The sequence below is a fragment of the Doryrhamphus excisus genome, linkage group LG5 (genome assembly GCF_037039965.1).
Source record: "Doryrhamphus excisus strain RoL-2023G ecotype Guam linkage group LG5, RoL_Dexc_Guam_v1.1, whole genome shotgun sequence".
In the NCBI taxonomy this organism is placed as follows: Eukaryota; Metazoa; Chordata; class Actinopteri; order Syngnathiformes; family Syngnathidae; genus Doryrhamphus; species Doryrhamphus excisus.
In genome coordinates, this window is record NC_136361.1 from 2245730 (window position 1) to 2262234 (window position 16505).

Genomic DNA, 16505 nt, shown 5'->3' on the forward strand with positions numbered 1-16505 from the left:
TGTGTGACTATAACTGTAACTTTCTCGAGTAACACAAGTGTAGAAGTGAATATAGGGGTGTTACTTTACAACTATAGGGCTCTAATAATGTAAAAAAAAGATACTTAAGTCATGAACAGGTTTGCTATCCCCTAACTATGAAAATATTCCATTTATAAATAGGGAATAATTTGATACATTCATTGATTTTCTATACCGTTGTCCTCAATGATGAGAGGGAGGATTCAGCCAATCAGGTTGCAGAACATGCAACCTCCACACAGAGATGCCAAACAGTGATACAAACGCAGATGTCCTGACTGTGTGGCCAACATGCTAACAACTACTTTGCAAAAATGCATTTTCTATAGTCAAACTTTGTAAAACATGTCTTGTATTGATGTGTTATTGATATAGATATTGATATTGATATTAATACTGACACTGACGAGGCACAGACAGAGGATTACAGCGTCAATACAAGGTCTCAGTGTATGAACAGTTTTATTCAACAGTATCTGATAAGTTACACTGTTGGAAAACAGCCACCAGGGACTCAAACCGCTTGAATCCTGGTGTTGTCTGGGGTTCGAGTGTCTGTGTTCTTTTCCAGTGGCCACCGTCCCATCAGTAAGTCAACATGGAGTGGAAACTTAGAAAATCCCTTTCAAGTCCAAAGTCCGGGTTCCTTTTCATCCTGTTTCATGTTAAAAATACCGAACAAATGTTTTCCACGGGGAATCGCATTTCCCACGAGTTGAAAGAGTTCCGTCACTGGGATGCTTTGGCCTTCAGCTAGGATACAGTGCTCCGACAAGAACCTCCGAGGTCGCTTTGAAGGTTCGGTCTGTTCATCCGTCCAACTGCTCAAAGTCTTCAACAGGTAATACTGTTTAACACCGGACATATACCTCTAAGGCAAGTACAATAAATAGTTTTGGCAAATATACACAACTCTTTGCAGAGTTAGATCAGCAACCAGTGTCTCAATGAACAGTTGAGTAAAAAAAACAAAAAGCAAGCTCGTGACGAAAGGTAACACCATCTCCATCTCCAGTATGGACTAAGGAAATCCAGTACATTTCAATCCTAATTGCTTTCTTTCACCTCTTGGCACGTTACACCTTTGGCATCTGGAAGGGGCTTTCATTTGGAAAGTCAATTGATGTCGAAGAAGTCAGCAAAGACCAAATTACAACTGGGAGACCCTTCAGAACAGTGATTCTCAACTCGTCTGTATCAAAATGATCATGTGCTTTTATTCTGAAGGGGGTGTCGTCTATGAATGCTCTTTAAGGTGGCGACCAAGCGCTTTATTGTTGTTTCAAACCTGTTGAATGTTATCATTGTATGTTATCGTCTATGAGTATGCTCTATAATTCTCACTCTACAGTAATCAGTTCAGATTTCACAGCTTCAATCTCAAGATTTTTCAAAAATATCAAAATCAAAAAAGTCCGGCCAATTAGGAAAATAAAATATGCATATTTAAGCATTTTTTTTGTGCCTAAATGGAGAATAAAAATTTCTAAATAAGCAAAGATACAAAATAAGGCATTCAGAAGACTCATTCAAAGATGTGATGATATGTATAGTATCCTACACTGGTCACTAGGTGGCAGTAATGTTACCTTGATGAGCTAATAGCCACCACAGGAAGTTCAGTAACTCTCAGATTGCTTACATGTGAGTCTATCTTGGTCTAGATTCTCTTATATCTTCTATACTGCGTAATAAGAATGTAAAGGTGACTATAGGGGTGCTATTTCATGTCTGAAGAGCTCTAATAATGATAATAACCTACTTTGTGGAAAAGCACGTATGGCGGTCGTGTCTGGAACCACATAACTGTGCTAAACTAAATTCAAACTTTCCATGAACTATACAATATTTGAGAAGTACTGTGAAGAACTTGGGTCGCTCGTCACGAAAGGGTGATGGTGGGTCCCCGCGCCAAACCAGTTGAGAACCACCGCTTGTGGCGTTGTGGGTGGGACAATGCCAACAATAGAAGTGACATCGTTGGTGTCAAATGTCTAAAAAGAGAGAAAAATAAAGACTTTGGTTTACTTTGGAGTTTGCCAAAAAGCCCCCTGTGTCTTTTCTAAGATGCTAAAGATGTTCTATAAGAGATGGGAAAGTCTGAGGACTGCCTGGTTAGCGTCAAGTATTCTGCTTATCTAACTGGTTTTGGTTTTTGTGTCGGTAAACCTGATCCATCCTCACCCTGGTTCAATGCTGAAGCTAGTGGTTCGGACCCAAAGTCAACCATAGAATTGATCTTGTTACTGGTTTTCATACTTGACCAATAAAAGTGCACTGAGAGCAAAAACGAAGCAGCCTTTCTGTTGTCCGTCTTGACCTTGGCGTCGATGTCAACCGAGCAACTCCAGAGAAGCTCCTTTGGTGAAGACTCCTGTCGTCCATCTTGGTTTCCTAAGCCAGGTTGTCGCTCCTCTTGCTGCACCAAACCACCAATGCGATCATGGCCAAGGTGAGGAAAACAGGAATCAGGATGAGGATGGCCAGCGTGTCGTCCGGGGGGTCCACCCAGACCACCTGATCCATGGTGCAGTTGGAGAAAAAGTGCTTGTGTATGCGGATGATGTAGCCCTCCACCAGCGGGTTGGGCCAGTAGCAGTGGACAGTGTGGGATTTGGTCTCGGTGCAGTGCGTAAAGAGATGGTACTCACTGTGGAGAAAATGGGGGTAAAAAAGAAAAAAAGGGAGGGATTAAGGAAAATCTTAGCAGGTCAAATGGCTGTAACGCTTTTATTTGGCTCAGCGTCAGACTGAACACTTCAAATCTACGTCATGGCTGATGGTTCCCCGACATGAAGCTTTCGTTACAAAACTAATTAAGAGCCTTTTCATGATTGAGCGCCTGAGAGTTTCAGCAAGTAATCCATCACGGTGACTGGAATGCGTCGTGTTTTACTGCCTTTTTTGGCCCCGAGCTCTCCTGTGTTGCAACAAGCATTCAGGGGGGGGGATTCCGACACTCCGTGCTCCATGTTAGATTGCACTTGATAAATCCATTTAGACCATCGTAATCCCTCTTCCTCTCGCCAGAATTGTCAACCCTCCAGGTGGGGTCTTGTCTTGTTGGCCTGGGATTTTAGCTGGAAGTGTCGGAATTTATCAGCAGATCTGTGCAGCACTCTGATGACACCGCGCAGCCGTGGACTTACGGGAAGGTTGTTGGTTTAAATTGCTCAATTTCTGGTTTTGTGTTTTTTAGAATGGTGTTTCTCAACTGGTGGATCGGGACACGGACAGCAAGTCAAAAATGATATTTAATAGTGTATAGAGTGGTCGTATATTTCATCTCATATTTCATATTATCTTGCAAACTGTATTTGTATATAAAATTGTTAATTTGTTCATATTTGGGTTGTTTCATTTCATTTCATTTTCTAATGTTTGTCCTCATGAGGATGCTGGAGCCTATCCCAGCTGTCTTCGGGCATGAGGCGGGGTACACCCTGGACTGGTGGCCAGCCAATCACAGGGCACATATAGACAAACAACCATACTTGAGTTCTTTATATTGTTTATTTTTTATATTGTGTATTTTGTACTACTTAACCGATTCTATTGCAACGCAAATTTCCCCACTGAGGGACGAATAAAGGCTTATCTTATCTTAAATATTGAATCAAATTGTCAGTCTGGATTTTATTTTAAAATATTAATATTTAGAAATATTTCTTTTGACCTTCTTTCTTGACCTCGTCCAAAGCAGTTAAGTGGTTCCAGACCTGAGCACAATTCATTAATTTCTGAACAAATGAAATATTTTCATAGTTAGAGCATAAAAAAACTCTTCTAAATATGTTTTCTTAACATAAATATAGCCCTGTAGACATGAAATAACACGCCTATGGTCACCGTTACACTCCTAAATTATGTCTTTCCACTGGGAACTGCTTTCCCGTGGACGCACGCTGCAGGCGTTTACCGAGATTTCATTTAAAGAATACCAAGCAGATGAAATGATGTAATAAATGTGTCCAAAGCAACAACTATTAATGTCCAACATGGCCTCTGACATATGCGCTGTCAAAGCCCATTGGCCGCCATGCGCCGCATGGATGTTAAGCCTCTGACGTCAAGCTGTCACCATTGTTTTGAGGGAGCTTTGCTTACAGTAAGTGCTGCAAATCAAATAAACGAGATGAATTTGGTGTGTGTGTGTGTGTGTGTGTGTTGCGTATAGATGTACGTATTCCACAGGGCACAAAGGCACCAGATGCCAGCGATAACAGGGGTGTTTTGCTTCCTGTCCGCTCTCAACTCCGTATTGGTTTGTTTAGGAACAAAAAGAAACTCTTATTTTAGTGCGTGATATTGTGGCAATTGCCCTGAGATGACCTTAAGATACCTAAGCTGCTTTATATACGATATAAAACAATGGATAAATGCTTCTCACCACACTAGGAGACATTCTCATATTTAATACATAACAATGAATATGTCTTTCATCTACCGGGGGCGCCCCAAAGCACTTGACCTGCTTCATGTTTGGCTTTAAACCACACGTGTAGCATGTTAGCAGACACTGGTATGTTTCTATACCCGGTGACGGCGTCTATTATTCATGTTGCCCTTTGATTTGCACTCCCGCTTGTGTGAAGCAGCGACTACATTTACATTTACAGTGGGACCTCCAAAACTGAACTCTGATTTGTTCTAATGTGGATACAAACTACAAACGTTTGTGCTGTGTTTGTGCTTAAAATTGGTGCTGATCTGCGCTTTTTCCGATTAAGAGTGATTCAAGGTCAGAAGTTCACCCAGCCGCCCAATTTTCTGCAGATTAAACACAAATAGTCCCAATCATTTGTGCTACGTTTGTGCCATTAAAACTTAAACTAAATCTTTTGTGCTTTTTTTCCTGTTTACATTTTTGTGTTGTTAAAGATTATTTCATCTTCCAATCTAAGTTCACTCCACTTTCTCTGAATTAAACTGCCCCAATCGTTTGTGCTAGGTTTGTGCTGATTTGTGCCGTTAAAATGGCAGCTTGTGCTGCTTTTGTTTTTGAGTTATTAGAGGTGCTATAGGTCAGTTTTATAGGTTTGTTGTTGTTTTTTTGAGTCATATATGTTAATAAATCTCACCCCCTGGATTATTTTTTTTTTTAGCTCGATGGCTAGCGCCCAGACTGCGCAATATATTGATGTTGCATCTGAATTGTGTGACTTTATAATTATCAACACACTTTTATTATTTATTATCAACATTTCCATGCATCTAATAAATGATCCATGAGTGGAAATATGAGGTTAGCCTTTTACAACAAAGTTGCATTAGCGGCTGCAGGAGCGTAGCATCTGGCCCACACGGGTGCCAGACATCTTTAGATTATCTCAAGAGGGGATAAGGCGGCACCGCGGCTCAGAATATCAAGACTTCCTGCATCCAAAACCACAATCTCGGTGCTGCAAATCAATGAAAAAGTCATGGAGGAGATACATGATTGATTGACATAAAAGCAAGCAGAAAAGAAGCGGTTTTCAAACCATTTGGCCCAAAACTACTAAGTGAGTTTTCTACTTCAGAACATCGACTTTATCGATACGGATTGTCAAATGTTATTTTAATTGTACATCCTTGTCATTTTGCACATAACCGTCCAGGTTATGTTGTCCTTCCCTACATCCTGTCTTGCGATCATCCCTCTTCCAGATGTTTCTCTGACCCATCAGCATGCCTCAAGTGAAACATCTGTCTTCATGAGGATCACACAGCGGGGCCAAGTTAGAGTGGCTAATTTTAGTCAGCAAGCAGGGGTGTCACATGACCTATACCACACTTCCTCCATGTGGGCCCGTGACAGGATCGTTCCAGAATGGATTTGAATCGCAATTTAGTCCATCTGACATCTCGCTCTTGTCGATTTCCCTGCTGTACGCTTTGGTTAAGGGAACGCAAAGTGCAGCAGATCTGTGTGTGTGTGTGTGTGTGTTTGTGTGTGTGTGTGTAGATTATAAAAAAGCGCAGCCACACAGGCACAGAGCAGTGCTTGAAGCTATAACCGAAGATGCCTGCTTAAAATAAGCACGTCACAGTCAAATGGCAAATTGTATTCCAACTGTGTGTTGACGCAGGTTTAATAATAATACATCGGTTTTGCAGTTGTGTACAAATACATATGTTTGTATTGTATATTCCACATGAAGTAGTTTTATCGAAGCAATACGTGAGGTGGTACCTGATGAAGTGCGTGAGGTTGCACCAATACTGCGGGTCTATGTGGGCCATGTCCCGCTTGAACGCTTCCCCACAGACCTCCACTTCCCACTCCAAGCGGGATTCATTACAGGGTCTCCTCGGCCGGGCGGACGTGGGCTCTATGCTGGAACTCTCAGTAGCTGAAAAGATGGGGGGGTTGGATCAATTCCAGGCAATTCGAGGCCGCTGTATTTTCCTTGAATGGGCGCGCGCTTACCTGATAATCCTCCCATCATCCATGCGTTGACTGTAACGAAACAAACAGGAGCTTTTAGTGAAAAGACACGTGAGCGTGATTGCATCGACGCCACAAACGGCTTAGTTCATTTTCTGATGGGCACATCTGTCTCCCTAACCTTTGACCCTTCTGTGTTTTTATCCCCTCATCCCTCCCCGGGTTTGTTATTATCGGAATGAATGCATCACCTCAGTGAATCATTGTTAAAGATTCAGATCACCTTTGCGATGCTGAGACAAGACTCGGATGAGGTCATTCAAAATGTGCACAGTGGGCTTAAACCTGGATTTTGAACAACAAGACATATTTTTTTTATATTTTCTGGTAAGTCTGGAAGGGAATCCCTGCACCGTGCTATACCACGAGTACACCACCCATTACATTATGGATGAAATCCTGCTAAGTTCGCATGAGAGCAGGCTGGTGCTTCAAATATGCCAAGCATTCCTTCCTGCTGGAATCGCAATTGTGTCAAATGATCTAGTAAATACAAAGTTTCAACAGAATGAAGCTGGTCTGGGGTCAGTCTTAAAGTAAAACCAACCAGACCTGTGATAAGAGAAGTTGATAGATCACAGGAGAGGTGTCGTCGTGGCCTCTCAGTTCTCAGGGTTCCGGGCATATCTTATAGTATCTCATCTTAAGAGGCCTCGGAGAAGATCCAGGACACGTTTAAATGCCGATAAAACCGCCGAGGGGAGCTACACGTGAGGTATATGAAGACACGTCCTCTTTTTTGTGTGTTATAAAGGTATTAAAAGAGCTAAAAAAAAAAAGAAGCAGGTAATTCATGCATGTAATGGGACACATCTATTCTCTTAGCTGCCTCTTTTTAGCCGTTTGTATATCTTTAGAACGCAGAGAAAAGAGAGAGGAGACACAACCATCCGAGTCTGTCACACTCCAAAAGTTTTTGAGCGTTGCCAAATTTGGATGTCAGCCATCTGGTTCCCACGGGTTTCCTCCTGCCTTTATTTCTCCTAACTGAAAGCTTCATGCAGCCCGGTCCAAAAATAACGTGTGTGTGTGTGTGTGTGTGTGTGTGTGTGTGTGTGTGTGTGTGTGCATAAGCTCCTAATATAAATATATCCTGAGTTGACAAGCTCAGTCTAACCAAATATCCCACATGTAGCTGGAGATAACAAAACCACACAACAGCACAAGCTTCTAAAGACGCTACAGAGATGAATGTATGATGAAAGTATTTATGTGTTTAAATTCATACAAGATACTGGAAGAACTCTTCTCAAGTAGAAAATACAGGTTTACGCTGTGTTTGGTATTTTTTTAGAATTTTTATTTTCTCAAAATAACATTAAAATAAATATTAGTTGCACTACTTGAACAAAATAATGTCATATTTGTTATTTTACATTATGTATAATATGTTATATGTAATAAAAACAAATTACTTGGATTTAATAACATTTAAATGTGACTACTTCCACAAATGCCACTTTTTTGTGGGTGTAGTATTATAATTTACTAAAATAAATATATGTATTTAATGCATATTACAATTAATATAAATTCTGATCTATAAAAATGTTTAAAAAGTAGTAAAAAAATATGTATTTATTTGCTTTACATTTTTATTTTATTTCATTCAAATATGAAAGTGAATATATGAATGAAATAAACAAACGGCACATTATTCTTGTGAAAGTAGCGCCATCATTTTTTGTTAACATCAATGAAAAGGTCATTTCATTGCATTTCTGCTGCTTATTGCTTTTCTTGTGCACATTTTGTCCATAAAAACAAGTCTGAGCCAAGCTTTATAGGCCAGCCTAAATCAGCTCTGCCTGCGTCACCATCCAAAAGCGGCGAGGAAGCGTGTGTGAGTGCTTTGGTTCATCCAGTGAATCATGCCAGGTTGGGAATGATTGCAGTTTGTCTCTCAGTCACAGTTGAATACACCGCCAACTCCAGATTTGGATTGCAGCACGACAGCGCCAGGGATGAGAATTTCACAAAGCGGCAGTGCATTATTTTAGCTTGGCCATTTGGGAACACTGAAAACATCAAATAGAAGTGAAGCAACCTTAAATCAGAGCTGGGATCCCATTTAAAAAACGTTGAGAGAGCCACATGGACCCCAGCAACATGGCTGACAGAAGCTTCTGTTCCATTTGTTCCTATCATAAACACTGCGAGTCAAACAGGAACAATTATCCAGTAACAAGAAGTGAGCGCCAACGAAAGTTGTTCCACACGAGGGATCGCCATTTCACTCGATCCTCTTGGACAATGCTAAAAATGAACCTTTATATATTGATCACATGACGATCTGAAGGCTCTCAACTCTTTATTCCATGCAAGCGTCAACAACACGTCTGCTGTTGGGTGTCAAGTAGTACACTCCATTGTGCCTCAATTGCTTCCACAATTAATTAATCGTCATTATTATGCCCCTCTTGACATCAGCAAGCACACTAATAATCATAACAATGAAATAAAACATAAAAAATAAACAATATTGGAACCATTCAAACCAAAATGGTGCTTGGATGATAGCGTTGCCACTGCTGTCATGCGACCTTTCTTAGGTACGAGGTTAAGAAAATGACACGGATGTCTTCAAATTGAAGTCCAAGCCAAGCGGGTGTCGCTCCATCCGTCAACAATCTTCAAACAAGGAACCATATTTGGTACCTGAAGTCTCATATGAGACGCTAGAAGCACATAATCCCTGCAAACACATGTCAAGCTAAACAGTAAACCCCCAAAACAGGATATTAAGTCGTTTGTAATTAATGCCTAAAGCCATGTGATGTGTTTTTAATCTCATCAGTTAATTAGGAGAGGAAGAAGATACAGACTAGACTTCCAAAATAATAACGGCTGCATGAGGCTGCAAATATTCAGACCTAAAGATAATAAAGCATTGGGTGTTATCTGTTATTTTACAGGCTGACGTAACAGCTACAGGCAACATGTAAACAAAACCCAATTAAGATGCTTCCAAAATGTGTGTGTGGGTTAGATTGCATCCAGGTGTGCTGCCTCGCCATGTGCAAAGCCTTAAGCAAGCCTTCACTACCTTTTTGACCATTTCACGTATTCAGAGATCAAACGAGTAAACACGGGAATGTACCCAAACAACACACCCACCGTGAATCCCACCGCCTGCACCCACCATCAGGGGGGCAGCAAAGGCTCCATGCATTTCAACCAATGTTGGTCCCATATTATATTTACATAGCTTTCAGACGTCCAACAGCAGTTCATTACAATATGGCCAATCTCCAATTTGTACAGTTGTAAAGTACATTTAGTTAGCTCTACTGTGAATAAAAAATATTTTGAGAATATTTTTCAGTCTCAATTTAGCTGTGGCCCTGCAACCCACGCAATTACAATATATGATAATTTATAGCTTTCAGAGGTCCAATATTAGTGTAATTAAAGTGTGGTGCTCAAAATGTGGCCAATATGCAACTTACATAGTTTTAAAGTACTTTTAATAAGCTCTACTGTGAATAAAAAATATTTGTAGACTCTGAATTTATGTACCTGAATTTTTTGAGTCTCAATTTAGCTGTGGCCCTGCAACCACGCAATTAACATATATGGAAATTTTGTAACATTTCATTAATTTTGTGATTATTTTGAACTGAATTTTAGAATATTAAAATAATTTTTAATTTCGTATTCAATCAACTGAATTTCCAATTTCCATTTTGTTCAATGACATTTCGACATGAAATCATGTTTTTAAAGATGTTTTATAGATGCCATATATCACATACGACAACATAACAACAAGGAACGGGCCACAGCAAACGCGTTAGCAACACTAGCATAGCCATGTGAGCTACATTGCACTCACATCTTAACAGCAGCATCACGCTAGCTTAGCCTATTTGCCAAAGGAAAACAAACTTACTCTGACATAATAGTTGGCAGAGTTCCAGGCTGCATTTTAAGATGTGTAGTGAAGCCTTTTTTTTTTTTTTTCTGATATAATGCCCATGAGGCAGGCAAGTTTTTGTTGTTGACATGAGAAAAACCATCTTCGATCAAAAGTGAGAGGCACACCGGGAGAAAAGTGACCAAAAATTCCAAAAAAGATAATTTTCCATACTTAATTCTCTTTTCCACTGGACTTTATTGTGAAATATAAACACGTCTGTTTTTGGAACCTTTTTTGTTCTCGTCTTATATAATCCCAACACTAGTGAGACGGGACACGTGAGGTGAGTCTGGGTGGGTGGGGGGGGGCGATCACCATGCATGAATACATTTAGTGCAAACACAAGCGAGCATTCATGAATCCGACTCCTGACTTCCCTCTCTGCTCTTTGAAGATACTTTTCCAGCCCCGTCGACCATCTGCAGAGGAACCGCGGCGGCGGCGACGGCGAGGAGATCAATGAGAAGGAAGTGTTTTGCTTTGTTTGTAGCGCGGCGGTGCAGGAAGAGATTAGATACTTTCTTTAACATCAATTGGGAGACGCGAGGCACCAATGCATTCATTCCGCCACTAATAAGTCACGTTTTTTTCCTCACAAAAATGCCTTCCGTCCTAATTTGGCGTTCCTTCTCCTTGCTTCCAACGGAATCCCAGCTGCTTAAACAAAGACGTTACTGGTTTGAGGTCAGCCAGGCAGATAGCTGACGGTGCCTGGTTGATGTCAGGGAAGGCAGATGGAGGCACAGGAGCAAACCAGGACGTTGGGTATGGTCAGTTTCCTACAGGGGTGTAATCTATCTGTGGCTGTGGCATTTGCATAATTAGCCATGACATTTTTTTATGGATGAAAATGTTCCCAGTCCATTTATTTGACCATGTTCGGAATGGAATATTTTCCACCCTGTTCTAGATGGGCACCGAAGCATGTATGTGCTTATCGACTACAGCGAGATAACACATTGACCAAGACCTTTCACTTTGCTAGAGATGGAAAATGTCCCACTCTTGGAAGACGAGAGCAAGCAGGCCTTGTCTGCAACCGAAAGATAACACGCCGAGACGTTTGCCTCAGAACAAAATTAACTTTACACAAACACAGAGATGTTTTATTCGTCATTCTGACTCCTGACGGGGACCATCGGCCCTCTGTCCAAGAATTGTAACATTTAATGTGAACTTTCCTGGGACTGCCTCCAAAGCAGGCCTTCCAGGAAGAGGAACTCCCAATATCTCATTGAAATTGCTTGTATGTAATCCCTTTTAATTGCCTTCAGATTCACAGTCTTATTCCGAACAAACTGAATAACTTAAAGCAAACGGCTGAGTGGCCCAGCCCCCTTAGCCTAGGTTTGGTTGAGACCAGTTCCACCGCAGGGTTATGAGAAAGAGACCGTTTGGATCTCGCTAGGCCTTGGCTGGTGGACTGGCCGATCTCTCCAGCGCTGGCATTGCTTCTACTCCTTTTGCAAACCGTACTTGAGACTTAGTAGCGTAGCGTTATTTCACAGTTGGTAGAGCAGAAAGATCTCTGTGGACTTCACCCTGCTAAAAGATCTCGTACGAATAAGCCAAGATGAATAAACGGTGATGCAACTTCAGCTGGACATGATGCTTCCAAGTTGGAAAAGTTTACAGCATCAGCTTCCAGTTTGGACATTTCGTTTCCGCGAAGCTGCTGACGACAGATAAGCAACACGGATGCGACGGCGCCAAAACGACTTGTCAGCAAGAGCGGACTTTGTGAATCCCCAGTTGTGTATCATTAGCGCGGGTAATCAGCTGGAAAAACAACATTAGCGAGGACGCTACGCAGACTCCTTTTCCTCAAGTGTGCCATTGTAAAACACATGAGGCCAACATTTGCTTGATATTACATAAGACGCTAAAGCATTACCGTCCATCATGGCGGACTTAACACCTCAGACAGGAGCCAGAGTTGCATGGCTCTGAAAAGATGAGAAACGTCAACAGACGTCATCAATCTGACAATAGTTATGGCAGCGGGACTTGTTTAAAGACACAACACCACTTCATCTTTGGGAGTGACATTACCCCCCCCCCCCACCTTGTCTGTTGGTCCCGCATAAAGAAAGTCAAGCTGACACAAACTGACGCTGCCATAAATCCAAAACACAGCAGTGGAATGCGTGATCACTCCAACAGCGAATCACTGAAAACTACACAGAACGCTCGATTCGTAAATCCATGCGTCCATCTCACAGGTGGAGCACATCAACATTAGACCGCATGAATAGACTGGCCACAATAAAAGGCCGTTCCAAGAGAAGGTGCGGACACAAACATGTAGCGTGACCAAACATCCTGGTTTCACATCTAATGATGGTCACAGCTTTTGGTTTGGGTGGGAAAAAAAAAAGATTTGATTGAGTTTAAGTATTAGTAGCAGTAGTAGTATAACAACAGCAAGTTTGAAGCACTGTACTGTAACCCACGGCAAGCAAAAACTCCAACATCACTTCCTGTCTGCACCAAATGCCAGTACAAGACTTGTTTATTTACATATTTATTTCTTAAATAGCTTATATTCTACTGTATATTGGGTAATAGGAATATAAAGGTGACTATAGGGGTGTTATTTCATGTCTAGAGGGCTCTCATGATATTAAAAACCAATATTGAGAAGGTCATAAACAAAAAAATGTCTATGCTCTAACTAGGAACGTATTCCATTTATAAATAAGCAATCCTACTTTGCAGAAATTCACCTATCACGTGGCTCTGGAGCCAATTAACAGTGATAAATGAGGACCTAAGTATCGTAATTTGTTACTTTGTTACTTACTTGCAACTGCCTGGTAAATGCAATAAACAAACAATAGAACGAGGAAGGTTCGCTAGCTAAAATACGCACGTCAATTTGCGCCTAGATTCGAGTTAAAGGACAGTTAGCATGCCAGCTAGCACCTTAAATATCAATGGTGTATGTTGGCGACAAAACTCTAAACATGACATGTTTTTCTGAATGATATTATGACTTTTTTTTTTTATTACTGTGTTTTCAATTTTTGCTGCTTTCTTGTTTTTCTGTTTTTTTTTTTAAATACAGCCAAGAAAAAACAGCCAAGGGCCGCAAATGGGCCCCAGACTACACTTTGCACACCTCGTACTAGGACATTTCCAGCAAGGACAATAAAGATAATTAGATCCGACGACCAAACGTGAAAGTCCTAATGTGCCTTGCAGCACACGTGGGCTTTAAACCAGCAAAGGTGACCCACGTGCATTTTAACAGACCCAAATTCCCAGCGTGTGAAGTAAGACGCCAAACTTCACCTTTCTTTCCCACACAAAAGAACAGAAGAGGCCCGAGGCGTGTTCCATCACTGACAGTGAATGAAGAGCTATTTATTGGCCCGAGCAGATGCCTTGCACTCAGTGGGAACCCGTGGAGTTCTGCGGTGCAGATGGAGATCTTCCACCGAGGCTGCAGCATGAAAGCAACAAATCACACTGACTCAGTGTGATTCTGGTGGGTTGTGCGTCTTCAAAAAAAACACTTTCTTCCTCCCAACGGGGATGCTTGATGGGAAAGTCTTCCCGTCTAGACCGCGGCTACCACGGGGGAATCCCTGCTGCATGGATGCAACAAGCATCGCACTTTTGTCCTCTTGACCAGAAGGAAATCAAAAGAGAAGATTGCGTCATGCGGCGAGTATGCCAGTCAGCGTTGGGTGATCAGACCCTGATGGCGCCGCTACGGCATCCCCGCTTACTCACTCAGGTCCTCTGATGCGGTCCAGTGATACATCATTGTACCCCGGAACCAAAGTGTGATGATAACCATAGAACTGGAAATGATTACAGCACTACCCGCTCCACGTTATGTGTTTGTTAGGCTGGAATTGCTCTGTATTACTTGGAAATGTTTGGAAGTCAACACAAAAAATGTATCAAATGTATTCATAACTATTCATAACAGGAAACTCATCAATGTTACAAGAAGACCCGCTGGACTGTATTAAATCTAAAACACATAAACAGCTGGAATGGAGTGACTAGTAGCCTCCACAACAATAATACTGTAGTGTAGTGGTGCCCACACATGGCGTGGGGGCTGCAGACCACCCAACAACGTGCACACCATCACGCCAACCAAATCAAAGCGTGGACATGAACCCATGAGCGGCACCATACTTTCATACATGATTTCATCCTTTTAGCAGCGGCTAATGAGCCAGATCCAGAAAGTCCCATTGGCCGCCATATAGGTCAGCTCTGTCCATTGGGGCGTGATACGTACGGTCCCGTCCCCGGCCCGCCTAGCGGTTGTCGTCTGGTCTTGATACGTTTGATGCGGGCTGGGACACTCCGCCCAGTGCTAACGCCATGTAGAGATGGGGATTCAAACCCGACATGCGAAACACGAGACCACAGTTTTCAGACCAATTAAGGGGAAGTGGCGCACCTGATCTTATATTATTTATTCTACAAATATAAACAGTAGAAATTGGGAATAACTAATAACTTTTTAAAGAAAAAAATATTATTATAATATTCATAATAATATAACATTATTATTTTTATATATTCATATTTTTTGTCTTTTTAGAAAATAAAAAAAATGAAATTAAATGTGTAAAAAAAACCTACCTGGGTTAATTCATATTGGTTATTAATTATATGATGCAGGGGTGTCCAAACTTTTTCCGTGGGCTGCATACTGACAATCAAAGGATGCGTGGGGGGCAACTTTGATATTTTTGTGTATTTTCACGTTTTTCAAAAAGGCAAAAAAAATGTAAAATGTTTCAAATTTAAAGACAACGTCTTGTTTCATTATTAGTTCATGGTATCAACATTGCAGCTTCTTTCTCTACATTTTGCCTTTTTGCTCAATTTTGCTGCATTTTTTGGTTTCATTTTATTTAGCAAAAAGTGCGGGGGAGCCACTGTGATATTTTTATGTATTTTTTAATTTTGTAAAAAGCCATATTCCAAGAAGACAAAGCAACGTTTCATGATTAGTTATTGGTACCAACATGTAAGCTTCTTCTCTTTATATTTTGCTTTTTTACTCAATTTTTTTAATTTTTGCTGGGAATTTTGGTTGAAATGTATTTCTACAAGTTGCCACGGACCAATGACAAACACTCAGCATGTCGCAAATGACCCTCGGGCCACACTTTGGACACCTGCGGTATTGTGGGTGCAATTAATTATTGTCATCGTTGGCATAGATAGATGAACAAATAATTGACAGATGGAACACCAGAGTGAAAATAATAATTTTTAAAAAATCAAGAATACCTAAAAATATATTTCCATAATAATCAATATTTTCTACGTCATTTATTTATGGATTTATCATGACATAAATAATGGTTATATGCAATAATCGAGGAAACTGAACAGTATTCATCCAAAATGATAACAGTATTTTGTGTTAAAAATGAAAGCACTCACCTAAAAACCCCACAACAAAAAGTTTGAGCACCCCACACTCATTTGTATCCATCCCGCCGTGTGGATCCACTTGGACTCTGAATGAAAGCTCAGCTCCAGCTCGGTAAAAATGGACATTTGAAGCGGACCATTTTCACTCCCAAAAGACAAGTCCAAGTTCTGTCATGCTACCAAAACAAACAAAAACAACAAGAAGCAATGATGAGGGATTAGAAGGAGGAGAATCCCACGTCAAACAAAGAGTCCTCTCCTCTGCGTCCTGGTGATGGTGATCCAGACTGTGCTGAGGAGTCTGAGCTCAGCACCACACAGTCAGTCCTGCATCCTGCTGAGGAGGAGGAGGAGGAGCAGGAGAAGAGGAGGAGCAGTGCAACGTATGAAGCATCGCATTGCAGTAACTGCTATTTAATTCCATTTGTTATATTTAAGTCATGATTTATTTATTTTCATAATCCGGTTCTATTATGTTTTTATACTGTGCTGCTATTACAGCAGTGACTTCGTCTCCAATTTAAAAATAGGGCAATACTGACCCCATGTGGTCATTATTTGAAACTGCATGATCATTATCATTCAAACTGTTTAATACGTAATAAATTTAATCCTTAAAATTCACTCGCACATTTAACTAAATGACAACAACTTACAGCTTCCTGGCCTTCATTTCATAATAAATTGATTTATATTTTCCATTTCATTTGTAATATTGTA

The 16505-nt window shown here is 41.0% G+C and overlaps 1 protein-coding gene across 1 annotated transcript; it reads right to left on the reverse strand.

The window, feature by feature from the left end:
* Positions 1 to 464: 464 nt before the first annotated feature.
* Positions 465 to 16106, reverse strand: LOC131109003 (receptor activity-modifying protein 3). Its single transcript, XM_058060519.2, has 4 exons — positions 15795 to 16106; positions 6434 to 6463; positions 6197 to 6356; positions 465 to 2671 (listed from the first exon to the last, which is right to left on the reverse strand). Exons 1-4 carry the CDS (start codon positions 15844 to 15846, stop codon positions 2416 to 2418), a joined length of 498 nt encoding a protein of 165 aa, XP_057916502.2. The 5' UTR covers positions 15847 to 16106; the 3' UTR covers positions 465 to 2415.
* Between the last annotated feature and the right edge of the window lie 399 nt (positions 16107 to 16505).

What these genes read in the sequence shown, in the direction of transcription:
- LOC131109003 (XM_058060519.2), bottom strand. Translation starts at nt 15,846, where the DNA reads ATGGATACAAATGAGTGTGGGGTGCTCAAACTTTTTGTTGTGGGGTTT. An exon ending in GATGATGGGAGGATTATCAG is followed by an intron (nt 6,357 to 6,433) that starts GTAAGCGCGCGC and finishes CCATCTTTTCAG; the next exon opens with CTACTGAGAGTTCCAGCATA. An exon ending in AACCTCACGCACTTCATCAG is followed by an intron (nt 2,672 to 6,196) that starts GTACCACCTCAC and finishes TTTTCTCCACAG; the next exon opens with TGAGTACCATCTCTTTACGC.